Source organism: Lactuca virosa, chromosome 4 (assembly GCF_052849685.1).
Source record: "Lactuca virosa cultivar CGN04683 chromosome 4, Lactuca_virosa_CGN04683_v6, whole genome shotgun sequence".
NCBI lineage: Eukaryota > Viridiplantae > Streptophyta > Magnoliopsida > Asterales > Asteraceae > Lactuca > Lactuca virosa.
In genome coordinates, this window is record NC_136429.1 from 81,631,058 (window position 1) to 81,657,744 (window position 26,687).

Here is a 26,687-nt window from a genome sequence, read left to right on the forward strand (position 1 = left end):
TGTTACAATTCCAACAAACCAACTCAGTCTTCTTGTTGGAAGACTTGTCATCCTTTCCTTTAAACTTCCTTTTTCCATTAGACTTCTTGGGATTCTTTGAACTTTCTCCTTCCACCATGTTCACAGAAGAGGAACCAACTTGGTTCTTGCCTTTAGGATTGTTATCAAGTTCTTGAGTCCTTATGGACTCTTCAATCCTTAAATGGCTTCCAAGTTGAGTCAAAGTCAATTCCTCTTTGTTATGTTTCAGATTGTGTTTAAAATCCTTCTAGGAAGGGGGCAGTTTGTCAATGATCACAGCCACAGATTCGACTTCATCCATTTTCAGATTGTGTTGAGCAAACTGTCCCAAAATCCTTAACATTTCATGGAATTGTTCCATAACAGGCCTGGAGTCAATCATCTTGTAACCCATAAAGTTACTAACAAGAAACTTCTTACTAGAAGCATCTTCAGCCATGTACTTGGATTCAAGAGAATCCCACAGTTCTTTTGCAGATTTGAAATTTTGATAGATGTCAAAAAGAGAGTCAGACATACCATTGAGAATATGACCACGACATATGTAATCATCATTTTCCCACTTTGATCTTCTTCTTGTTGCCTCCAAAGGTTTATCTTCAACAGATTCTGGTAAGACTGGCATGGGTGTACTCAGAACATACACCACTTTCAGAGTGGTAAGGAGAAACTTCATCTTCTTCTGCCATCTACGAAAATCTTGCCCTTCAAACTTGTTCAGTTTTTCAAACTTACTTGTCATTTCCTTCACAGAATCACCACTTGCCATGATTACGAAATACTTCAATTTTTGTTAGAAAAATAGGGGATGAATAGATTGCTTGGATTCTCTGAAAGTCGTGATTCACTATCAAATTGAAGTATTTCGATGGTACAGATCGAACACTCAATTGGATGAAATTCAGAGAATGAAATCTAAGAATGTATGTGAAAATGTTCTTCAAGATATACCAAAAAAATGACCAAAAACGGATATATTATTCCTGTCTGAAAACTGTCAATAGACAGTTACAAACTGTCATAAAACTACCAAACCCGTCAAAACGGATCTCAAAGAAAAAAGGGTCAACTTTCTAAAATTGGATTTTTGATGCATTTTTTAATATAGCAACATAGTCCAATTGGACCCCGCCAGGTCAGCTCGATCCCAGCCAGGGGCTCTGCCCCTTGGACCCCGCCAGGGGTTGCCGCCCCTGCGACCCCGCTCGCAGGGGCGCTGCCCCCGGACCCCCGTTCGTTTAGGGGCTTCGCCCCTAAATAACAATATACTTTGAATCTTGAAAAACTTAAACAAGTGTGCACTCCTACACCATCCTAACTTGTTCAATATTTAATATCACTTTTGGTCAACAAATTTAATCATATTAAACTTAAATAATATTGATGATATAAAATCACCAACATAAGTAACGGAGGTGACAGTGGTAGGGTCGGCTGGTGTCAGAGGTGGTGGTAGTGGTGGTGGCGGTGGCGGTTATGGTGGTGGGGATGGTGGCGGAGGAGAAAGGAACGGACGGTTCTATATAATCATTTATGATTATACCAGGCCTGTCGCGCCGGTATGCCGGAGGGTAAGAGCGGCAAATGTGAAATACGTGGTCTGAAGTTGAATCTCAAGATCTCTATTTTATTTTTAATCTCAACGGAACCTCTCTCTCTCTCTATATATATATATATATATATATATATATATATATATATATATATATATGTGTGTGTGTGTTTTATTAAAAAACAGAACGCTAGTCATTTAATGAAATTACTTAAATTTAATTGGTCGGTGATATTAAAATTAAATCTAATACGTAAAGACTAATTGTCGGTTTTATTTTAGATAAAGTCATGTTTGGTCCACCTTCCAAGGAATCATTTTAACAAAAACTTACTAAATTAATGAAACTTGTAGATTACTTAAAGACCATTTGATCTCCTTAATAAGCTGATTGGATTCCATCCTCACGAACGTTATTTATTTATTTTTTTATAATTTTATATATATGTCTTATTAAAAATCAAAATATTATATTTATTGGACCAAAATTTTAAATATTATATTTATCCAAACTTTTATTTTTAATATTTTATAATCATTTTAAATAATTATTTTTATCAATTAACTATTATACCTTTTATAAATCAAAGTTTAATAAATCATGCATTTTTATCCTAAGTAAAACCGTATCAAATTTACCTAAATAGTTTAATCAATTTTATATAATCATTTCTGATTTCATTATTTTAATCAATTTTATATTATCACTACGTTTTTATTGTGGGTTTGCCTACACAGTCCATCTCCATAAGTGTCAATGCCAGGAAACTTCTTGATGAAACGAGATGTTAATGGGGATGATGGGCTACTGGAAGCCACCGTACACCACCATTTGATAAGGATAAAAAAGAAGATATTTTCTCAATAACTGATTGGCTGGAGATTTGTCGGAAGAGATCGAATGGTGTGTACCCACCAACGATTCAAACGTAATGGCTCGGAACTAACTTTTGTAAGCTTGGAAAACTTGATCCCAAAAGAGGAATGTAAAAATGAATTGGAGGCACGTGATTATGAGGCTAAGTTTAGGAACAACGAGAAACCTCTGCATGTGAGCTACCTTGTGAGGAAAGAGGAGTTCCAAGGATTGATCGTTATTGTCATGCATGGAGGAGAGTGGGAACCTTTGCTAAGATCCAGTGATAAGAGAGATGGAGGCTACTGTAATTGAAATGTAAGTGGGACGATATAAATCTTTTTAAAAATGAATAATTTTATTTAAATGTTTAATTTGTTAGAACATGAAGCGCTAATTTCATGATTTGTGCTTTACAAAAATAAGAAGCATCCTTTCTATGTTCTTAATTTTGGATTTTTGTTTGTAGTGTAAAGAAATAATAATATAATGTATTAGAAAAAATTATTGGGTTTTACCAAATAATAGTTAAAGATAGAAAAAAAAGTGGACCGATTATTCTTCTTTCAACCTAAATTTCATTAGACTTCCCCTGTCCTCCAAAACTTCTTGTTGTAAATAATGGAAACTGCAAGCTCTTGTCGCGTACATGTTTTTACGTGGTAAAGTGAACCGGAAACACAGGAAACCGATTGAGAACGATCCCAATGTGGTCAAGATAAATTATTTAATTTAAGTTATAGCCCCCAGAATTGTGGTCACTGGCAGAACATAGAATTGTGGTTACTGGCAGAACATAAAAGAGACTGGGGGCCATGGCCCCCCTGTTTTTTATCAATTAAACAGCAATATCTATAGAATCGGTGATCATATAAGTTAATTATTTAAAAGATTGTAACTTACATATTCAAATCAACGAACCCTAAAAATACTATCGGCTCCGCTTGTTTTCTTGCAACTCACGGGAGTTATGCATTGAAACCAGAAGAGAAGATGACAGGTAGTTTTTCCTTAATTTGAAACCGTAACTCTTCCTCATTCTTGCAAGTTATAACTCACCGGACTTCTTGCTCTCTCCCTTTTTCGGGATCAATCGACCTTTCTCCGCCGACTCCTTATTCTCTCTCTCCTCCCGAGTCACCGGCGCCAGACCACCACTGCTTTCCTCTCCGCCGACTCCACAACGAAGGTACACATTTCCTCTTCGCCTCTTACTCTCTCTCATTTCTAGATACATATAAGTATCTCATTTATATATTTATATTATAAATCTTTAGTCATAGATATACCTGGTTGGGGATATGGTGTATGTATAGGGGTAATAAATGTGGCTGAGATATGGTGTATGTATAGGGTTAATAAAGGTGTATGTTATAAGTCTTACACATAAATAAAAGAAGATATGTTTAAGGGTAACAAAGTTACGGTTAATAAAATTGGAGTAAGTAAGATTTTCAGTATTTAGATATTTTAGAATGAAAAATCCACAATAATATTTTATTTTAATGTTATTTTTATCTTTTATGTTTACTTAGTTTTCTTACAAATATATACATTAACTGTGACAATTTGGAACAAAATTAAACATGTTTCTATGGCTTTTTGTAAATTTTAGTTTCGGCACCCTAGCCCTTATTGTTTGTGTTCCGCCCGTGATTGTGGTGCTCCTGAGACCTGAAACACACAACAAAGTCATTTGGAACTATGCCAACAAAGTCGAGATTATCATACAGTGTTACACCGACCGTGGAAATTTTCATCCTTTTTACGAGCCATCTAACCTATTGTTGACTTCGAGTTAGATATTATCAAGAATATTAATTTCACTCCACTTCCCTGTAGTTATTAGTGTCTTATTAATAATTCATTGCTTTTTAGGGTTCATAAGCGGGAGCAATTCGATCATTTGGATAAAAATTACATCTCTAGGGCGTTGCTAATACTAGTAGATTTCATAGGCATGTTTGGCTGTGCTTTATTGCTTTAGTTTTTAAAAGATTTGATTATCGGTGTAACACTGTTCGATAATTTGGGTTTTACCGGCAGGAAAGGTTTGCCGGCAAACAACATTGCGATCAAAACCATTATTTTTTTGAATTTTAATTTGTAAAAAAAGGTGAGTTCCGCAACGAATGTTGTTTTTACAATACTTTGGTAAATAAATTTCAAATCACCGCTATTCGGTAAATATTTTTCGAAAGTACTACCTTCTTATACAAAACTCGAGATTTCATTATTTCTTTTTAAGTTGAAATGACAAGACTGCCCTTTTTCCATAACCTATATAATAAACTTCTTAAACCTAATTTCATAGAGAAGCCACAATATCGCCGGCCGCTGCCTTCCTGCATACTCCGATGAAGAAAACAGGTACTCTGTTGGAGAACGTCCTACGGGTACAAGAAACCTACGGTAATGACGCTTCATCAGTCGACCAACTTGTCGACCGCCTCCGCACCACTTTTCCCAAATACCGTCTTTACAAGCTCCAACCTTTCACCAGAAAGGTGAAACAAACCCTCGCTTCCAGCAACATAACAGGAAAGAAAAGACGAATTGAGTTACATGAATCAGAGTCTTCATCCTCGGAATCGCAATCAGATGATGGCGACGAAGAAGATAGAAGTCCAGTTTTGACATCTGAGGATGATGTATATAGCCTGAAATCAGAACCGGAGTTTGATTTAACAAAGTCGAGACTTAGAAACACGTACAGAAAGGAAACCAAAACGGTTGGTTCAATGAAAGAATATACATATAGACGTGTTAAGGCACAAAAACGGAGCAACTTATCAAATGATGTTGATGCGAATGGAAGACACAATGATGATGGTGTTGATGCGAATGGAAGACACAACGATGGGCCAAGGGTTAAGGACTTTGGTGGAATGGATGATGTGATAAATATGTTGAAGAAACAGGTGATTATTCCTTTATATCATCCAGAGTTACCTCGTAGGCATGGAGTTAGGCCAACGGTTGGCATTTTGTTACATGGTCCGCCAGGGTGTGGAAAGTCAACGCTAGCTCGAGCCATTGCTATCGAGACTGGATTTCCATTCTATGAGGTTGCAGCCAGTGAGATGGTCTCTGGTATATCAGGTAATGTAACGTGAATAAAACTGTAGTATCAGGAAACTAGCTAGAATAATCCATAATTCTTTTTCGTTGCAAAAATTTCAGGTGCATCAGAAGAGAACATACGAGAGCTATTTTCAAAAGCATACAGAACAACACCATCTATAGTTTTCATCGACGAAATCGATGCAATTGCTTCAAAAAGAGAAAATCATCAAACAAAAATGGAAAGCCGGATTGTGACACAATTATTGGCATGCATGGATCAATCCCACAGAGGTGTAAAACAAGGATACGTCTTAGTAATTGGTGCTACTAACAGACCTGATGTTCTTGACCCAGCATTAAGAAGGACTGGAAGGTTTGATCGTGAGATTGCTTTAGGTGTCCCAGATGAAAAAGCAAGATTGCAGATTCTTAAAGTTGTTACACGTGATTTGAGAGTGTCAGGTGATCTTGATCTAGTGAAAGTTTCTAGGGCGACTTCAGGGTATGTTGGTGCTGATTTGGAAGGACTGGTGACTGAAGCTGGGAGTCTTGCTATGGCAAGAGTCATAGATGAAAGAGAGTTGGAACTTTGTAAAGGAAGTGAGAAAAATGAACGTTGGTGGGAGAAAGGGTGGTCTGTTGAGGAATTAGAGAAACTTGAAGGCGTGAGAATGTTGGATTTTGAGGTAGCAATAAAAAATGTTATCGCGTCTTCCAAAAGAGAAGGTTTTTCTATGATTCCAAATGTTAAATGGGAAGATGTTGGAGGTCTTGATACTTTGAGAAGGGAGTTTAACCGTAATATAATTGGGCCTATAAAATTTCCTGACGAGTTTGATCAGGTAATTAAATAATGGCACTTATGTGATCACTACTCTTGATTTATTTGGCCTGAAAAAAGACACAGTCTTTGTTCATACAACTTATATTTTCAGAAATGTGGACTTGATATGGAGATGGGGTTTTTGCTATATGGACCACCTGGTTGTGGGAAAACATTAATTGCCCAAGCTGTTGCTAATGAATCAGGAGCAAATTTCATATACGTTAAGGTTTTTCACAAACTCTAGTACTTGATATATATTTTTACTCGTGTGGCCATTTTTATCAATATTTTTTAATTATTTTTTCACTGTGAAGGGTCCTGAGCTTTTGAGCAAATATGTTGGTGAGGCTGAATCGGCAATTCGAACAATATTCAGTCGTGCAAGGACGTGTTCCCCATGCATAGTGTTCTTCGATGAGGTTTTCCTTTTTCAGATTTCTCTCCTTTTTTTATTATCAAAATTGGGATTTGAAAATTGAGATGGCTGATCATTTAAGGTTGATAGCCAAGTTCATGGGATTAATGTTGGTGCTTTGTTTATTGCAGATAGATGCTCTGACAACAAACCGTGGAAAAGAAGGGGGACACGTGGTCCAGGGAGTTGTGACTCAGGTTACCAACTTTTTTTATTGTATGACTAAAGACTTTTCCTTTTTTTTGGATCTAAATTAAGACCGGTCTTAATGCTTATATTTGTTCCCCGTTGGGTTGTTTCTTTTTTACTTAATGTGTTAAATAGGTTAAATTAACACTTAATATACAAGGCTGTTTCTTCTTTTGACTTAGTATGGACAAAGTGACTTAAAGGGTTTTAAGCCTAAATACATGGCTTAATGTATTAACTTTTAAGACACCAACAATTTACCTATTTTATGTCCTCTTTTTCCTCCCAACTACTCTCATGTTAAAATTAATTGATGCATGTTGTGAAAATTGTTTGTTGGGAATGTTAGGGTGAAATGGTTATTGTAGTTTCATTCAAACCAGAAAAGAAAAGAAACAAACCTTATGTATGCAGCACGTTATCCACACAGACATCATTATCCATTTAGCCATTCTACCCATAAAAGACTTAATGGAAAAAAGAAACAACCCCTAAGTCCATTTATTTAGTCAAAAAAAAAACAGCACCTTAATTAGTGATCCGGAGAGTTAAAAGCTCTTTTATTTTCGCAGCTTTTGGTAGAGCTAGATGGTGTTGACCAACGAAAGGGCGTTTATGTAATTGGTGCTACAAACAGGTGTGACACGTCATCTTTGATTTTCTTTATAAATTAGTTTATTTATGACTGATCCTGTTGATTTGATTTTAGGCCTGAGATGGTGGACAAGGCACTCTTACGACCCAAAAGAATGGAGAAGCTTGTGTATGTGCCTCTGCCAAATCCAGATGAACGTGGGTTGATCTTGAAAGCTCTTGCTAGGAATAAGCCAATAGATGCTGACGTGGACTTGATTGCTATTGGTCAGAGTGAGGCTTGTGCAAATTTTAGTGGAGCCGATCTTTTTGCATTGGTTCGCATCTCTTCCATACACATGCATATGACAAATTTTAAGCATCATAAAGATTTAAAATAGCAATGGCTTTTCAATATACGTATCAAACTATTTTAATTTAAAACTAAAAACTAATAATCATTTACTATATCACACAAAAAGTTCAACATTTAATTTGATGTAAGATATAATAAAAATATATAGTTAGCAGTTACATGTTCAAAATATTATGAACTAAATGCAAGGAATACTAATTTATTTTTGTTTTTTTTTTTCATCTATAGCATTCTACTTCTATTTTTTTGTTATTAGAGCATTGTGTGTTTCAATTATTTCTTATTAGGAAATTGTTCTTTAAAAAGTCAACTCATTATAGCTACATTTGGGTAGATATTCATATTACAGTGCTTTAATAATATATAATTTGGAAGAACAATGTTTTAATAAGAAGAACCGAAAATACAATATATGCTGTAACTGAAGATTGGGTTAAATGCAAGAAATAGCGACGTACTTCCATTGATTTGTTTATTTTAGCATCCATTTTTTATTTATTTCTATTACAACGTTGTAATTTGGAAGATCTACCCAATGTTTAACAATGTAATCCAAATGCAAAGCAATTATCATTGTTATAATTGGATTATTGGATAGATTTTTCAAAGTACATTGTCCAAATAAGAACATCAAACAAAATTGAAACTACAATGCTATTATTGGGTACGCACAATACCGTAATAGAAAGAAATGAACATAGTATGCTATAACACACAAATAAATAAAAATACATTGCTATTTCTTTCATTTAGTTCCCAAAAGATTTGCAAAGCACATTGCTGTTTCTTGCATTTAGTCCCAAAAGATTTTGAAAAGTACATTTCTATTTCTTGCAATTATCCCTAAAAATGCGTTAGAAGAAAGTTTATCAAGCCTTTTTATGATGTCAATACTCGAATTTTTAGCCTTGACGTCACTTTTTGTCCAAATTTCAGATGAAAGAAGCTATCATGATTGTTCGTGAAGAGAGATTTAACATAATGCAAGCTGCAAAAGCTAGAGATGAACCAAAAAGCTCATTACGTGGGTTGCCACATACTATTAAAGCTATACATTTTGAGCAAGCTTTGGGAAAAATCTCCCCTTCTGTCTCAGATAAGGTATGACCTGTAAATCATGCAATGAAAGTTATACCTTGTTCTAGGAAGCCTGTAACAGAAAGAGATTTACTTCTAATATGTGTGTTTTTTGCTGCAGCAAATACAATATTTACATCGACTATCAAAGACGTTTGGAGCATCGTAAATGTGGAACAAGTAGGGTTTATTGCACCTTATTTCTGATACTTCATATTTGATAATAGATAAAGCAGTTTGGGTGCTTTGACTTGAGTATGTTAAAATTATCGACTATTTACTATTTACATAGGTTGTTTAAAAAATAGAATCAGTTTTATTTTCACGGGTCAACAACCTATGTACCACTTCATACAACCTTATACACATTTTTTGTGGTATTTTTCTCTGGTGATTTTAAAGTTATTATCAAAAATTTATTGCATAATAGTCGTTTTATGATTTTGAATATTTTTTAGTAGGGTATTTGCTTTTAGTTATATATATTATTAAACGTAAGATAAATCAATGTTATAACTCAATCATACATGACTCACAATTTGGATAATAAAATGAATAAATGTTTTTATTAGGGTTTTAAGTCACGCGTTGCGGTGGGAGATTAAGCAATAATTTTTTTTATATAATATGTTCGACGTATTAAGATATTACAGTTTGAAAACATTGTACCTTTCAATTTTTTTCTTATTAAGGCATTACACTTTGAAAATAAAACATATTTATACATTGCATTTTTTTCCTATTTAGGCATTCAACTATGAAACTCTATATGATTAAAACATTGTACTTCTAGAATTTAACCTATTAAGATACATTTCTATTTCTTGCATTCTGGCCCATGATGCAGAATATATCCAAACTCTAAGTACCATTAGATGAAATCTGATCACCTGAGTCGGAGGAGCCTGACAGATGTGCAGTGCTACTGGTTTTAACAAAAATAAAAAATGTTTGGAGTGTATGTGAAAGATCAGAATGTATGTGTGTAAACGAAATTAAGCACCAATACAGAACATATGGTAAAAATCAATATTACAAGCACCAAATCTATCTGATTTGGTTGGTTGATAGAAAGAGATTCCACTCCTCAAAGGCAAGAAGTTTGATGCCCTCACCTCACTTCTGAATTCTCACCTCCTTACCTCTATGGCAAACATATTTATAGTTCCATTTGTTTATGGATTATAGCATCCTAGTTAATTTTTCTATTACAACATTGTACTTTCATTATCTTTATCTTATCAATGCATCTTACTTTAAGAAAATTAACCAATCACAACATTATACTCTCGTTTTTTTTTTCTTTTTGAAAAATCTATTCAATCGTAGTAGTGAAAATTACATTTTTCTTGGATGATATTTGCTATAATTTGGTAGAGTTTTCAAAACATTGTGCTTTAATAAGAAAACATCATAGAACAGGATGACAAACATGAACTAGGTTCAAAACAAAGCCAAACCACATAATTGAAATCAAATCTTGGCCGTTTGATCAAAAAATCAATGATTAAGATTACAGCCGGTCACAAAAGTTATGGCCTCTTTCAAATTAAGTATGTCGGATGAATTTCCTAAACAGGTGAGTTTGGTTGTATAATTTGGTTCCGTTTAAATTCCTACCCATAAGAAACAAATCAAGATAAATATGTTGCTATTTCTTGCATTTAATTCTTAGGATAATGATGAACAATTTGAAATGTTTACTGATGTTTGTTCTCACATTCGAGAGGTAAGAGACTCTCCAAAGAAAACCCAATAACAAAATATCATAATGAATCAATGACTTCTTCTAATTAATCCCTCTTATTTATAATACCACTTTCTTCTTCTAACTATCTCACCACTAACTAAGCAACCGACTGACCACCTTTAATCTCCAAATGAATAAACCAATCACCATTCAGTAAGGAAGTATAATGACATAAATGCCCCTCGTCTTATTTCTTTTCACAGGAAGCTCATCAAATAACTAAGAAGCAACAGAAAGAGATCCACCTTTACTTTTTAACAAAAAAAACAAGATATAAAGAACATCGGGGATTACAAATTGAATCAAATTGAGCATCACAACTTAAGAGCAGCAATAGCCTCCGGTTTAAAATCAACTCTCATCCCCAAAACCCTCCTAACCTCAGAGGGAGTCAACCTCCAAGTCATAGGTCCCGAATTCTCCCCCCAAAAGTCCAAAATCTCCGACACCTTCTCCAAATTCAAAATCGTAGCCATTTGTGTCAACCTCGCAAACTTATCTCTCACAGTCCTCTGAGTCATCCCCGAGAAATGACTCACGAGGGCCCGCACGTCCCGATCAAGTTGCAAACCACCAAGCTGACTGAATCTTTTTTGCATCATGATAAGTTCGAGTCTTTTTACAATGAAGTCGATTACCAAATGAACAAAAGAGTCATAGTTGTTGGCAGTCATTAGTGGTTGGAGCCACGATGTGTTGGTTTCGACTGCGTGAAGGAGTCGTTGGACCCACGGGTCGTTTACCTCGTTTTCCGCGTATTCTGATTCAGAGAGCTCGTAGGATACGGTTGCTACGGTGTCTAGGACTGGACGGATTTGGTGGGTCACGGTGCCTACGAGGTGTTCTAGACTGGAATTTAGGGTTTTTTTGAAGCCGTTGCTCATTTCTCCTAATTCGGATAGACATGACTTGATTCTTTCTCTGTCACCTGGTGTGGGGAATACCTGATTAAGAAAACCAATGTAGACAATGTACTTACATTTCTTTACACATTATAGCAACATACTTACAAATCCCCAAAACAAAATTATAATGAATCCAACATCTCAAAAACTATTAGAGTCAAATCAGCTAAAGAAAAGGTTGATGGAGGAAATAGTAATGTACTTTCATTTCTTTCTTCTACAGCATTGTACGTTCAATTTTTTTTCTTATTAAGGCATTGTACTTTGGAAAATCTACCCATTTATAGCATTATGATATTAGTCTTTTTCTTATATAGCAGTGAAACTTGCTTTGTATTTAGATGACATTGCTATAAATAGGGTATTTTTTCAAAGTACAATGATGTAACAGGAGGTAATTAAAGTAGGATGCTATAGTAAACATATCAATGGAAGTACATTGTTATTTCTTGAATTTAACCCTATAAAAATCCAGCCAGATAGCAATGGTCATCATTATATATCCCCAAAACAAAATAGGTTAAGTTTTTTCTCTAAAGATTTAGCAAAATAACCATTCCCATGTATAATATATTGGCAATGCACAATTGTGACGTCAACAATCTTGTCTCATGTAGGCAAACCATGTAGCAAATTAACAATTAATTGAGCAAAAAGATAGAAAACATACCAATCTTGGTTTTATCTGAATAATTATACCAGTTATATCAGTTCAAAGATTAAGGTTCATAAGTGAACCACATCTTTCATATTTTGAAATTGTGCCCCAAAATTTAGTGGTAATGGTGATATATTTTTTTTTCCTTTTTGCAACTCTATCTCTTGTAATTGATGCTTTTTATGTGTTAACAGTTGATAGCATTTTTTTTGCATTGGTGTTGCTTGTATACTGATTGCACACCATTGTCTTTCTCATCAATTGAAATTGGTATGATCCACCAATATTTTCACCTCCGCTTTTAGTAATTTGATCAACTTTTAAACTGATTTTGAAGATAAACAACTGCACGAGTAGTTATATCCTTTCCATAAGTTGATTAAGAAATGATTGATGTGTTCTTGAATTGTCATACTTGTTCTTTTAAATGTACTACATAGCTACCCTACTTGGTCTTTAATTGTACTACATAGTTGGCTTACTTGTTCTTTTCAAGGCCACTAACACATTAGTTGATGATAAAGACAAGATTGATGTGTTCTTTTAACTGTACTACACTTTTAGTTTACTTGTTCTTTAACTGTACTACATAGCTACCCTACTTGTTCTTTAACTGTACTACATAGTTAGCTTACTTGTTCTTTTAAAGGCGACTAATATATTGGTTGAAGATAAAGAAAAGATTGAGGTGTTCTTTTAAATGTACTACATAGATAGCTTACTTGTTCTTTAACTGTACTACATAGCTACCCTACTTGTTCTTTAACTGTACTGCATACTTAGCTTACTTGTTCTTTTCAAGGCAACTAATATATTGGTTGAAGATAAAGACAAGATTGAAGTGTTCTTTAATTGTACTATATAGTTAGCTTACTTGTTCCCTCCTGGCTCCCCTGAAGTATTTAGATAGTATGTTGGCATTCCATAGTTGTGCATTGGTAACATTTTGTTCTTTGACATATAGTCATTTTGGATGAAATTAACATAGTATTTTGTTGTTGGGATATTGAAAGATGAACCATTGCTATTCTGCTAATTTTTCTATGTTAGCGGATATGATAGCTTCTGGGATGTTGGTTCACTAAAACCTAAATGACTGCATATATAGGCATATAGCTAAGACTTCTTCATTATCTCATAAACAGGTAACAATAAGAATGATTGTTCATGAGAATATTCTAATGTTCATGTCAAATGACATTACATTATCGCATTTTTAGGAAAATAAGCTGGTTTTAACATATTTCTTGATGTGCAATATTATTACTGGTTACTTTAGTGGCTGACAGGGTTTTTTTATAGGGAACGAATCCAACCTATATTTCTTCAAGACAAGTATAATGAAACACACAAGATAGTGGTGGAAATGTAGGTTTAGATGATAAATACATACCTCAGCACATTGCTCTTCAATCTGATGTCTTAATTTCAGGGCATACTCACTGCTCACATCCATGTTATTCAAGGCGGTAGAAATATCAATTCCTGTTTTCTGCACTCCAACACCACCCAAAAACAGCTTTCCTCCAAGGTTAGGCTCCCTCATTTTCTGCTGCAAAGCATCATTATACTCACCACCCAGTGATAAGAGAGATGGAGGCTACTGTAATTGAAATGTAAGTGGGAGGATATAAATCTTTTTAAAAATGAATAATTTTATTTAAATGTTTAATTTGTTAGAACATGAAGCGCTAATTTCATGATTTGTGCTTTACAAAAATAAGAAGCGTCCGTTCTATCTTCTTAATTTTGGATTTTTGTTTGTAGTGTAAAGAAATAATAATATAATGTATTAGAAAAAATTATTGGGTTTTACCAAATAATAGTTAAAGATAGAAAAAAAAGTGGACCGATTATTCTTCTTTCAACCAAACTTTCATTAGACCTCCCCTGTCCTCCAAAACTTCTTGTTGTAAATAATGGAAACTGCAAGCTCTTGTCGCGTACATGTTTTTACGTGGTAAAGTGAACCGGAAACACAGGAAACCGATTGAGAACGATCCCAATGTGGTCAAGATATATTATTTAATTTAAGTTATAGCCCCCAGAATTGTGGTCAGTGGCAGAACATAGAAGAGACTGGGGGCCATGGCCCCCCTGTTTTTTTTATCAATTAAACAACAATATCTATAGAATCGGTGATCATATAAGTTAATTATTTAAAAGATTGTAACACCAGCCCTCATGTTTTTTTCTATTGAATATCAGTAATTAAGCTTAAGTTTAGAAAATTAGGAAACTTATCCAAGCAAAACTAATTTGACTAGAAAGTAGGAAATTTATAAAGTAACAATATAAAAAGTAGGAAACTTACAAAATAACCATATAAAAATACCATGAAATTAATTATTAACTTACATATTCAAATCAACGAACCCTAAAAATACTATCGACTCCGCTTGTTTTCTTGCAACTCACGGGAGTTATGCATTGAAACCAGAAGAGAAGAAGAGAAGATGATAGGTAGTTTTTCCTTAATTTGAAACCGTAACTCTTCCTCATTCTTGCAAGTTACAACTCACCGGACTTCTTGCTCTCTCCCTTTTTCGGGATCAATCGACCGTTCTCCGCCGACTCCTTATTCTCTCTCTCCTCCCGAGTCACCGGCGCCAGACCACCACTGCTTTCCTCTCCGCCGACTCCACAACGAAGGTACACATTTCCTCTTCGCCTCTTACTCTCTCTCATTTCTAGATACATATAAGTATCTCATTTATATATTTATATTATAAATCTTTAGTCATAGATATACCTGGTTGGGGATATGGTGTATGTATAGGGGTAATAAAGGTGTATGTTATAGGTCTTACACATAAATAAAAGAAGATATGTTTAAGGGTAACAAAGTTACGGTTAATAAAATTGGAGTAAGTAAGATTTTCAGTATTTAGATATTTTAGAATGAAAAATCCACAATAATATTTTATTTTAATGTTATTTTTATCTTTTATGTTTACTTAGTTTTCTTACAAATATATACATTAACTGTGACAATTTGGAACAAAATTAAACATGTTTCTATGGCTTTTTGTAAATTTTAGTTTCGGCACCCTAGCCCTTATTGTTTGTGTTCCGCCCGTGATTGTGGTGCTCCTGAGACCTGAAACAAACAACAAAGTCATTTGGAACTATGCCAACAAAGTCGAGATTATCATACAGTGTTACACCGGACTGTGGAAATTTTCATCCTTTTTACGAGCCATCTAACCTATTGTTGACTTCGAGTTAGATATTATCAAGAATATTAATTTCACTCCACTTCCCTGTAGTTATTAGTGTCTTATTAATAATTCATTGCTTTTTAGGGTTCATAAGCGGGAGCAATTCGATCATTTGGATAAAAATTACATCTCTAGGACGTTGCTAATACTAGTAGATTTCATAGGCATGTTTGGCTGTGCTTTATTGCTTTAGTTTTTAAAAGATTTGATTATCGGTGTAACACTGTTCGATAATTTGGGTTTTACCGGCAGGAAAGGTTTGCCGGCAAACAACATTGCGATCAAAGCCATTATTTTTTTGAATTTTAATTTGTAAAAAAAGGTGAGTTCCACAACGAATATTGTTTTTACAATACTTTGGTAAATAAATTTCAAATCACCGCTATTCGGTAAATATTTTTCGAAAGTACTACCTTCTTATACAAAACTCGAGATTTCATTATTTCTTTTTAAGTTGAAATGACAAGACTGCCCTTTTTCCATAACCTATATAATAAACTTCTTAAACCTAATTTCATAGAGAAGCCACAATATCGCCGGCCGCTGCCTTCCTGCATACTCCGATGAAGAAAACAGGTACTCTGTTGGAGAACGTCCTACGGGTACAAGAAACCTACGGTAATGACGCTTCATCAGTCGACCAACTTGTCGACCGCCTCCGCACCACTATTCCCAAATACCGTCTTTACAAGCTCCAACCTTTCACCAGAAAGGTGAAACAAACCATAGCTTCCAGCAACATAACAGGAAAGAAAAGACGAATTGAGTTACATGAATCAGAGTCTTCATACTCGGAATCGCAATCAGATGATGGCGACGAAGAAGATAGAAGTCCAGTTTTGACATCTGAGGATGATGTATATGGCCTGAAATCAGAACCGGAGTTTGATTTAACAAAGTCGAGACTTAGAAACACGTACAGAAAGGAAACCAAAACGGTTGGTTCAATGAAAGAATATAAATATAGACGTGTTAAGGCACAAAAACGGAGCAACTTATCAAATGATGTTGATGCGAATGGAAGACACAATGATGATGGTGTTGATGCGAATGGAAGACACAACGATGGGCCAAGGTTTAAGGACTTTGGTGGAATGGATGATGTGATAAATATGTTGAAGAAACAGGTGATTATTCCTTTATATCATCCAGAGTTACCTCGTAGGCATGGAGTTAGGCCAACGGTTGGCATTTTGTTACATGGTCCGCCAGGGTGTGGAAAGTCAACGCTAGCTCGAGCCATTGCTAACGAGACTGGATTTCCATTCTATGAGGTTGCAGCCAGTGAGATGGTCTCTGGTATATCAGGTAATGTAACGTGAATAAAACTGTAGTATCAGGAAACTAGCTAGAATAATCCATAATTCTTTTTCGTTGCAAAAATTTCAGGTGCATCAGAAGAGAACATACGAGAGCTATTTTCAAAAGCATACAGAACAACACCATCTATAGTTTTCATCGACGAAATCGATGCAATTGCTTCAAAAAGAGAAAATCATCAAACAAAAATGGAAAGCCGGATTGTGACACAATTATTGGCATGCATGGATCAATCCCACAGAGGTGTAAAACAAGGATACGTCTTAGTAATTGGTGCTACTAACAGACCTGATGTTCTTGACCCAGCATTAAGAAGGACTGGAAGGTTTGATCGTGAGATTGCTTTAGGTGTCCCAGATGAAAAAGCAAGATTGCAGATTCTTAAAGTTGTTACACGTGATTTGAGAGTGTCAGGTGATCTTGATCTAGTGAAAGTTTCTAGGGCGACTTCAGGGTATGTTGGTGCTGATTTGGAAGGACTGGTGACTGAAGCTGGGAGTCTTGCTATGGCAAGAGTCATAGATGAAAGAGAGTTGGAACTTTGTAAAGGAAGTGAGAAAAATGAACGTTGGTGGGAGAATGGGTGGTCTGTTGAGGAATTAGAGAAACTTGAAGGCGTGAGAATGTTGGATTTTGAGGTAGCAATAAAAAATGTTATCGCGTCTTCCAAAAGAGAAGGTTTTTCTATGATTCCAAATGTTAAATGGGAAGATGTTGGAGGTCTTGATACTTTGAGAAGGGAGTTTAACCGTAATATAATTGGGCCTATAAAATTTCCTGACGAGTTTGATCAGGTAATTAAATAATGGCACTTATGTGATCACTACTCTTGATTTATTTGGCCTGAAAAAAGACACAGTCTTTGTTCATACAACTTATATTTTCAGAAATGTGGACTTGATATGGAGATGGGGTTTTTGCTATATGGACCACCTGGTTGTGGGAAAACATTAATTGCCCAAGCTGTTGCTAATGAATCAGGAGCAAATTTCATATACGTTAAGGTTTTTCACAAACTCTAGTACTTGATATATATTTTTACTCGTGTGGCCATTTTTATCAATATTTTTTAATTATTTTTTCACTGTGAAGGGTCCTGAGCTTTTGAGCAAATATGTTGGTGAGGCTGAATCGGCAATTCGAACAATATTCAGTCGTGCAAGGACGTGTTCCCCATGCATAGTGTTCTTCGATGAGGTTTTCCTTTTTCAGATTTCTCTCCTTTTTTTATTATCAAAATTGGGATTTGAAAATTGAGATGGCTGATCATTTAAGGTTGATAGCCAAGTTCATGGGATTAATGTTGGTGCTTTGTTTATTGCAGATAGATGCTCTGACAACAAACCGTGGAAAAGAAGGGGGACACGTGGTCCAGGGAGTTGTGACTCAGGTTACCAACTTTTTTTATTGTATGACTAAAGACTTTTCCTTTTTTTTGGATCTAAATTAAGACCGGTCTTAATGCTTATATTTGTTCCCCGTTGGGTTGTTTCTTTTTTACTTAATGTGTTAAATAGGTTAAATTAACACTTAATATACAAGGCTGTTTCTTCTTTTGACTTAGTATGGACAAAGTGACTTAAAGGGTTTTAAGCATAAATACATGGCTTAATGTATTAACTTTTAAGACACCAACAATTTACCTATTTTATGTCCTCTTTTTCCTCCCAACTACTCTCATGTTAAAATTAATTGATGCATGTTGTGAAAATTGTTTGTTGGGAATGTTAGGGTGAAATGGTTATTGTAGTTTCATTCAAACCAGAAAAGAAAAGAAACAAACCTTATGTATGCAGCACGTTATCCACAAAGACATCATTATCCATTTAGCCATTCTACCCATAAAAGAGTTAATGGAAAAAAGAAACAACCCCTAAGTCCATTTATTTAGTCAAAAAAAACAGCACCTTAATTAGTGATCCGGAGAGATAAAAGCTCTTTTATTTTCGCAGCTTTTGGTAGAGCTAGATGGTGTTGACCAACGAAAGGGCGTTTATGTAATTGGTGCTACAAACAGGTGTGACACGTCATCTTTGATTTTCTTTATAAATTAGTTTATTTATGACTGATCCTGTTGATTTGATTTTAGGCCTGAGATGGTGGACAAGGCACTCTTACGACCCAAAAGAATGGAGAAGCTTGTGTATATGCCTCTGCCAAATCCAGATGAACGTGGGTTGATCTTGAAAGCTCTTGCTAGGAATAAACCAATAGATGCTGATGTGGACTTGATTGCTATTGGTCAGAGTGAGGCTTGTGCAAATTTTAGTGGAGCCGATCTTTTTGCATTGGTTCGCATCTCTTCCATACACATGCATATGACAAAGTTTAAGCATCATAAAGATTTAAAATAGCAATGGCTTTTCAATATACATATCAAACTATTTTAATTTAAAACTAAAAACTAATAATCATTTACTATATCACACAAAAAGTTAGTTAAATTGGTAAAACGTGAATTGTATATCTTCTCAGAATGTCACGATTACATAAGTATTAATAATAGATATATTTACACTATAATCCCTCTAGAATATAAACATGTAATTAATGCCTAATATATATAACATTTGTCTAATATTCCCCCGCAAGCTAAGGTCGGGGAGCGACTCTTAGCTTGGACCGCAAGAACTGAAAACGTTGAGAAGGCAGTGGTTTAGTGAACACATCTGCAATCTGGTCATCTGTTTTGATGAACTGAACCAGGAGTTGTTTTTGAGCAACCTTTTCTCTAACAAAATGAAAGTCAACTTCAACATGTTTGGTACGAGCATGAAAGACAGGATTAGCAGATAGGTATGTAGCACCAAGATTATCACACCATAGAACTGGAACAGTACGAGTAGAAAATCGTAGTTCATGTAGAAGAGTTTGAAGCCATGTGAGTTCAGCAACTGTATCGGCTAAGGCTTTGTACTCGGATTCTGTTGATGATCGCGAGACAGTCTTTTGTTTCCTAGTAGACCATGAGACAAGATTACAACGGAGATATATAGCATATCCCCCAGTGGATCGACGATCATCCGGACAACCAGCCCAGTCAGAATCAGAGAAAGCATTCAAGACATTAAAAGTGGAATCTGTGTAAGCATGAAGAACACTATCGGAATTGCGCTGAAATAAAAGTCCACTTGTTACTGTGCCAAGTAAGTAACGCAAAATGCGTTTAACCGCAGACCAATGATTCTGAGTCGGAGAGTGCATAAATTGACACACTTTGTTTACCGCAAACGAAATATCCGGCCGTGAAAGAGTCACATATTGAAGTGCACCAACTGTTTGACGATATTTAACCGGGTCTTCAAATGGTGGACTGTCGCCAAGGGCAAGATTGGCGGTGGTAGTAATCGGAGATGGCACAGATTTGGCATTAGACAAATTCGCACGTTCAAGTAGCTCGAGTATGTATTTTCTTTGAGACAAAACAATGTCGGACCCCTGCTTAATAATTTCAACCCCCAAAAAATAAGATAACGACCCCAAATCTTGTAGAGCAAAAATGCGACTAAGATGCTGAACAACCCGGTCGATATCAGCGGTACTATTTCCTGTGAGAATAATGTCATCAACATAAACAAGCATATACAAGAGAACACCGTTAGAGGAGTATATAAACAGCGAAGGATCCGTTTTAGATCCACGAAAACCAAGAGCATGAAGTGCAGTTGACAACCGATGAAACCATGCTCGGGGAGCTTGCTTAAGTCCATAGAGAGACTTGTGGAGAAGACAAACATGATCAGGTTTGTCCGGATCAACAAAACCCGATGGTTGTTGCAAGTAGACTGTCTCTGTGAGATCGCCATGTAAGAAGGCATTTTGAACATCAAGTTGTCGTAAGGGCCAACTGTGTGAGACTGCCAAGGATAGAACCACCCGAATTGTAGTCGCTTTGACAACGGGACTAAAAGTCTCATGATAATCAAGACCATGTTGCTGACGATAACCTTTTGCAACAAGACGCGCTTTGTAACGTGTAATTGCCCCAGTTGGATCACGTTTGAGCTTATAGACCCATTTACAACCAACAACATTAGCATTCGATGGAGGAGGAACTAAGGACCAGGTGTTGTTGCGCTGAAGAGCAGAATACTCGTCGGCCATGGCCTGACGCCATTGAGGCGATTTGTTAGCAACGTTAAAGGTGGCTGGTTCGGTAGGAACAGTAGTAGTATGATAGGAGGCCAGACTATATGGTTGAGAGGGTTTAGGATTAGGACGCAAATTAGAGGGACGAGGACGAGGTAGAGAGGAGGAACTGTCGGGTTGGGAGGTAGAATGTGCTAGTTGAGATGTGGTGTTTTCTGGTTGAGAGGTGGTGGTAGTTTTAGGGCGTCGAGCAAAGGTATAAAGGAGAGGCGGAAGAGGAGGTTCATGTGGAGATATAGGGGAAGAAGATGATGCGGGAGATGGTGTAGGTGATGTAGGAGGTGTAGGGGATGTATTGAAAGGAGATGGTGTAGGTGATATAGGAGGTGGAGGGGATGTATTGGAAGGAGATGGTGTAGGTGACGTAGGAGGTGTAGGGGATGGATTGGAAGGAGTTGATATGTCAGGTACAGGTACAGGAGTAGGATAAGAGGATGTATAAGGATCAAAGGAAGATGTGGGTGGAGATGATGGGCTGATTTGGTAAGGGAATAATTGTTCATGAAAACGAACATGACGAGCGATATAAAGGCGTTCGGAAAGAGGGTCAAAGCACCGATAACCATGGTGGGAGGTGCTATATCCAAGAAAAATGCACGGAAGAGATCTGAAATCCATTTTATGCTTGTTATACGGACGGAGATGTGGATAACATCGACAACCAAACACACGAAGAAAGGAAAAATCAGGTTTGTGTTTGAAAACATGTTCGAAAGGTGAGATATTGGAGTTGGTTCTAGAAGGCATACGATTTATGAGATAGACGGCTGTGTCAAAAGCATAATGCCAAAACCGTTGTGGAACACCGGATTGAGCAAGAAGAGTGAGGCCGGTTTCGACCACATGACGGTGACGACGCTCAACAACGCCATTATGTTCACTCGTGTGAGGACAAGACAAGCGATGAGTAATGCCGAGAGATGAGAAAAACTTAGAGAGGTTTCGAAATTCACCTCCCCAATCAGTTTGAACAGATTTTAGTTTGGTTTGAAATTGTCGTTCTACTGTAAGAAGAAACTGTTGGAAAGTACTAAAGACATCAGATTTGGATTTTAAGGGAAAAATCCACATAAAACTAGAAAAATGATCAACACATAGTAAGAAATATCGATGGTCTTCAAAAGAAGTAACAGGGGCTGGTCCCCAAACATCACAAAAGAGTAAATCTAAAATATGAGAACTTTTATAATTAGAAGATGATAGATGAAGTTTTGAAGATTTTCCAATAGAACAAGAATCACAAGGTGAATTGACAAAATTGTTTGATAAAGGTAAACTATATCTAGAAATCATTGACTTCAACAGCTGCGGATGGGGATGTCCAAGTCGTTGATGCCAAGTGACGGAAGAAGCACGAATAGCGGAGAAAGCAACTTTAGACGAGGTAGACTGCAACTGCGGAAGGTGGAAGGAGTAAAGGCCGCCACTACTTGGACCCATGAGGAGGGTAGTGTGAGTATTCTCGTCCTTCACAACAAAAAAGGAAGTGTGAAATTCAAAATAAACATTATTATCATCGCAGAATTTTTGAACAGAAAGAAGGTTTTGTTTGATTTCTGGAACATGAAGAATTTGTGAGAGATGAAAAGTTTTATTAGGAGAATAGAGTTTAGAGGAGCCAATATGGAGAATGGGTAAACCTTTACCGTTGCCAACATGTAAGTTGTCATGGCCATGGTATGCCTCGGAGTGATCAAAGCTCGAGAGATCGGATGCAACATGATGACTAGACCCAGTATCAGTGACCCAGGTAGAGGAGGCCCGGGATCGATAATCTGCAAAATTAGCGGATGGTTGTTGTTGTCTCACACGTATGGTGGAGGGATCTCGATTAGGGCATTGAGACGGAACATGCCCAATACCGCACCTGTTACATGTACCATACACAGTATTTTGATTAGATGCCCAACTAAATAGGTTTCTATTACCTCCTCCTTGTGGACGATTGTTGTAGCTGCCACGCCCACGGTTGTTTGTTGATCGGCTGTTGCGATTGTTTCCTGATCGATTTGTGTAAAAAGCTTGGGCTGATGTTGAATTAGTTGGCTGGAGCTGTAACCCCAGCTGTTGTGCAAGCTTTTGAACAGCTTGGATTGCTTCATCTTGTGATAGAGACGAACCAGCAGCCATGGAACCGGGCTGTCTAGTGGTGGTTGTGAACGCTTGGGCTGGTGGCATCACTGTAGAGGTCTTTGTAATCATGTAGTCATGGTCGGACAGTAGACCATGAAGTTCAGCAAAGGCTGTTGGAGACTGTCTTGCTAAAAGGGTAGATTTCAAGCCATTGTATTCTTCTCTTAAGCCAGAGATAACCAGCATGACAAGGTCCTTTTCTTTAACTGGTTCGCCAATATTAGCAAGAGCATTAGAATACTCTTGTGCACGGGTTAAGTAAGCAGATGAGGACTCATCTTCTTTCATTGTGATTTTCAGAAGTTGGGTTTTAAGAGTATATTCACGAGAAGAAGTATGAGGAGCATAAGCACTTTCTAAAGACAGCCAAAGATCACGTGATGTATTACCTTGAACATGCTGAAAAGACGTCTCAGAGATGGTGGACAGAATAAGCATTCGAACATGCGCATCATTAGAGACCCATGTATTGTAACAAGGGTCAGTAGTAGATGTGGATGTGGTCATGGTGTCGCCTTCTTTTCCTGTAGGGGTGGTGGACACGATGGTGGCTGGTGGGCACTGTATGGTGCCATCAACATACCCGAACAGGTTGTTTGTAACCAGAAAGGGCTGTAACATAGTTTTCCAGTAGCCATAGTTGTTTGGGGACAAAGTAAAGGCAAATTTATGAGAGTTGTGGGCTGTTTTCTCTGCAGTAGTGAATGCTGTGAGAGGCGCCATTGTATTGGCTAATGTCAATGTGTACTGATCGACAAGAGAAAAGAGGAAGAAAGAGTAGAAACAGGTGCAGGTTGATGTGGATGATTGTAGCTGTCTAGTGCGGTTGATGATCTTGAGGGCTGCTGTGGCGCCAATTTTAGGGTTAGGGAATAGCGGCTCTGATACCAAGTTAAATTGGTAAAACGTGAATTGTATATCTTCTCAGAATGTCACGATTACATAAGTATTAATAATAGATATATTTACACTATGATCCCTCTAGAATATAAACATGTAATTAATGCCTAATATATATAACATTTGTCTAATAAAGTTCAACATTTAATTTGATGTAAGATATAATAAAAATATATAGTTAGCAGTTACATGTTCAAAATATTATGAACTAAATGCAAGGAATACTAATTTATTTTTGTTTTTTTTTTCATCTATAGCATTCTACTTCTATTTTTTTGTTATTAGAGCATTGTGTGTTTCAATTATTTCTTATTAGGAAATTGTTCTTTAAAAAGTCAACTCATTATAGCTACATTTGGGTAGATATTCATATTACAGTGCTTTAATAATATATAATTTGGAAGAACAATGTTTTAATAAGAAGAACCGAAAATACAATATATGCTGTAACTGAAGATTGGGTTAAATGCAAGAAATAGCGACGTACTTCCATTGATTTGTTTATTTTAGCATCCATTTTTTATTTATTTCTATTACAACGTTGTAATTTGGAAGATCTACCCAATGTTTAACAATGTAATCCAAATGCAAAGCAATTATCATTGTTATAATTGGATTATTGGATAGATTTTTCAAAGTACATTGTCCAAATAAGAACATCAAACAAAATTGAAACTACAATGCTATTATTGGGTACGCACAATACCGTAATAGAAAGAAATGAACATAGTATGCTATAACACACAAATAAATAAAAATACATTGCTATTTCTTTCATTTAGTTCCCAAAAGATTTGCAAAGCACATTGCTGTTTCTTGCATTTAGTCCCAAAAGATTTTGAAAAGTACATTTCTATTTCTTGCAATTATCCCTAAAAATGCGTTAGAAGAAAGTTTATCAAGCCTTTTTATGATGTCAATACTCGAATTTTTAGCCTTGACGTCACTTTTTGTCCAAATTTCAGATGAAAGAAGCTATCATGATTGTTCGTGAAGAGAGATTTAACATAATGCAAGCTGCAAAAGCTAGAGATGAACCAAAAAGCTCATTACGTGGGTTGCCACATACTATTAAAGCTATACATTTTGAGCAAGCTTTGGGAAAAATCTCCCCTTCTGTCTCAGATAAGGTATGACCTGTAAATCATGCAATGAAAGTTATACCTTGTTCTAGGAAGCCTGTAACAGAAAGAGATTTACTTCTAATATGTGTGTTTTTTGCTGCAGCAAATACAATATTTACATCGACTATCAAAGACGTTTGGAGCATCGTAAATGTGGAACAAGTAGGGTTTATTGCACCTTATTTCTGATACTTCATATTTGATAATAGATAAAGCAGTTTGGGTGCTTTGACTTGAGTATGTTAAAATTATCGACTATTTACTATTTACATAGGTTGTTTAAAAAATAGAATCAGTTTTATTTTCACGGGTCAACAACCTATGTACCACTTCATACAACCTTATACACATTTTTTGTGGTATTTTTCTCTGGTGATTTTAAAGTTATTATCAAAAATTTATTGCATAATAGTCGTTTTATGATTTTGAATATTTTTTAGTAGGGTATTTGCTTTTAGTTATATATATTATTAAACGTAAGATAAATCAATGTTATAACTCAATCATACATGACTCACAATTTGGATAATAAAATGAATAAATGTTTTTATTAGGGTTTTAAGTCACGCGTTGCGGTGGGAGATTAAGCAATAATTTTTTTTATATAATATGTTCGACGTATTAAGATATTACAGTTTGAAAATATTGTACCTTTCAATTTTTTTCTTATTAAGGCATTACACTTTGAAAATAAAACATATTTATACATTGCATTTTTTTCCTATTTAGGCATTCAACTATGAAACTCTATATGATTAAAACATTGTACTTCTAGAATTTAACCTATTAAGATACATTTCTATTTCTTGCATTTTGGCCCATGATGCAGAATATATCCAAACTCTAAGTACCATTAGATGAAATCTGATCACCTGAGTCGGAGGAGCCTGACAGATGTGCAGTGCTACTGGTTTTAACAAAAATAAAAAATGTTTGGAGTGTATGTGAAAGATCAGAATGTATGTGTGTAAACGAAATTAAGCACCAATACAGAACATATGCTAAAAATCAATATTACAAGCACCAAATCTATCTGATTTGGTTGGTTGATAGAAAGAGATTCCACTCCTCAAAGGCAAGAAGTTTGATGCCCTCACCTCACTTCTGAATTCTCACCTCCTTACCTCTATGGCAAACATATTTATAGTTCCATTCGTTTATGAATTATAGCATCCTAGTTAATTTTTCTATTACAACATTGTACTTTCATTATCTTTATCTTATCAATGCATCTTACTTTAAGAAAATTAACCAATCACAACATTATACTCTCGTTTTTTTTTTTCTTTTTGAAAAATATATTCAATCGTAGTAGTGAAAATTACATTTTTCTTGGATGATATTTGCTATAATTTGGTAGAGTTTTCAAAACATTGTGCTTTAATCAGAAAACATCATAGAACAGGATGACAAACATGAACTAGGTTCAAAACAAAGCCAAACCACATAATTGAAATCAAATCTTGGCCGTTTGATCAAAAAATCAATGATTAAGATTACAGCCGGTCACAAAAGTTATGGCCTCTTTCAAATTAAGTATGTCGGATGAATTTCCTAAACAGGTGAGTTTGGTTGT

At 35.8% G+C, this 26,687-nt stretch overlaps 3 protein-coding genes across 7 annotated transcripts; 2 read left to right on the top strand and 1 right to left on the bottom strand.

The window, feature by feature from the left end:
• The first annotated feature begins 2,335 nt into the window (after window positions 1–2,335).
• On the top strand, window positions 2,336–10,193 carry LOC145105768 (cell division control protein 48 homolog C-like). 3 transcript variants are annotated; one of them, XM_079042844.1, is made up of 11 exons: window positions 2,336–3,618; window positions 4,744–5,531; window positions 5,613–6,337; window positions 6,431–6,547; window positions 6,636–6,740; window positions 6,868–6,933; window positions 7,498–7,562; window positions 7,635–7,836; window positions 8,811–8,975; window positions 9,073–9,131; window positions 9,799–10,193. In XM_079042844.1, the coding sequence occupies exons 2-10, from the start codon at window positions 4,787–4,789 to the stop codon at window positions 9,118–9,120; spliced, it is 2,238 nt and encodes a 745-aa protein (XP_078898970.1). In that variant the 5' UTR covers window positions 2,336–3,618; window positions 4,744–4,786; the 3' UTR covers window positions 9,121–9,131; window positions 9,799–10,193. The 3 variants fall into 3 exon arrangements, with proteins under 3 accessions (XP_078898970.1, XP_078898969.1, XP_078898968.1); XM_079042843.1 differs by lacking the exon at window positions 9,799–10,193 and having other exon boundaries at window positions 4,749–5,531; window positions 9,073–9,378; XM_079042842.1 differs by lacking the exon at window positions 9,799–10,193 and having other exon boundaries at window positions 9,073–9,377.
• Window positions 10,194–11,000: 807 nt separating this feature from the next.
• Window positions 11,001–13,810, bottom strand: LOC145105771 (conserved oligomeric Golgi complex subunit 4-like). The gene is made up of 2 exons (XM_079042850.1): window positions 13,658–13,810; window positions 11,001–11,645 (listed from the first exon to the last, which is right to left on the bottom strand). Exons 1-2 carry the CDS (start codon window positions 13,808–13,810, stop codon window positions 11,016–11,018), a joined length of 783 nt encoding a protein of 260 aa, XP_078898976.1. The 3' UTR covers window positions 11,001–11,015.
• A 298-nt stretch (window positions 13,811–14,108) lies between these two features.
• Window positions 14,109–26,119, top strand: LOC145105770 (cell division control protein 48 homolog C-like). Of its 3 annotated transcripts, XM_079042849.1 has the most exons (11): window positions 14,109–14,916; window positions 16,006–16,793; window positions 16,875–17,599; window positions 17,693–17,809; window positions 17,898–18,002; window positions 18,130–18,195; window positions 18,758–18,822; window positions 18,895–19,096; window positions 24,953–25,117; window positions 25,215–25,273; window positions 25,941–26,119. In XM_079042849.1, the coding sequence occupies exons 2-10, from the start codon at window positions 16,049–16,051 to the stop codon at window positions 25,260–25,262; spliced, it is 2,238 nt and encodes a 745-aa protein (XP_078898975.1). In that variant the 5' UTR covers window positions 14,109–14,916; window positions 16,006–16,048; the 3' UTR covers window positions 25,263–25,273; window positions 25,941–26,119. The 3 variants fall into 3 exon arrangements, with proteins under 3 accessions (XP_078898975.1, XP_078898973.1, XP_078898974.1); XM_079042847.1 differs by lacking the exon at window positions 25,941–26,119 and having other exon boundaries at window positions 25,215–25,500; XM_079042848.1 differs by lacking the exon at window positions 25,941–26,119 and having other exon boundaries at window positions 16,011–16,793; window positions 25,215–25,500.
• The last annotated feature ends 568 nt before the right edge of the window (window positions 26,120–26,687 follow it).

Excerpts from the sequence above, each read along its gene's own strand:
- LOC145105768 (XM_079042844.1), top strand. The coding sequence starts at position 4,787 with ATGAAGAAAACAGGTACTCTGTTGGAGAACGTCCTACGGGTACAAGAA. Across the intron at positions 6,548-6,635 it reads CAAATTTCATATACGTTAAG|GGTCCTGAGCTTTTGAGCAA; the intron begins GTTTTTCACAAA and ends TTCACTGTGAAG. Across the intron at positions 6,741-6,867 it reads GCATAGTGTTCTTCGATGAG|ATAGATGCTCTGACAACAAA; the intron begins GTTTTCCTTTTT and ends TGTTTATTGCAG.
- LOC145105771 (XM_079042850.1), bottom strand. The coding sequence starts at position 13,810 with ATGAGGGAGCCTAACCTTGGAGGAAAGCTGTTTTTGGGTGGTGTTGGA. Across the intron at positions 11,646-13,657 it reads TTGAAGAGCAATGTGCTGAG|GTATTCCCCACACCAGGTGA; the intron begins GTATGTATTTAT and ends TTTCTTAATCAG.
- LOC145105770 (XM_079042849.1), top strand. The coding sequence starts at position 16,049 with ATGAAGAAAACAGGTACTCTGTTGGAGAACGTCCTACGGGTACAAGAA. Across the intron at positions 19,097-24,952 it reads GAGCCGATCTTTTTGCATTG|ATGAAAGAAGCTATCATGAT; the intron begins GTTCGCATCTCT and ends TCCAAATTTCAG. Across the intron at positions 25,118-25,214 it reads CCCCTTCTGTCTCAGATAAG|CAAATACAATATTTACATCG; the intron begins GTATGACCTGTA and ends TTTTTGCTGCAG.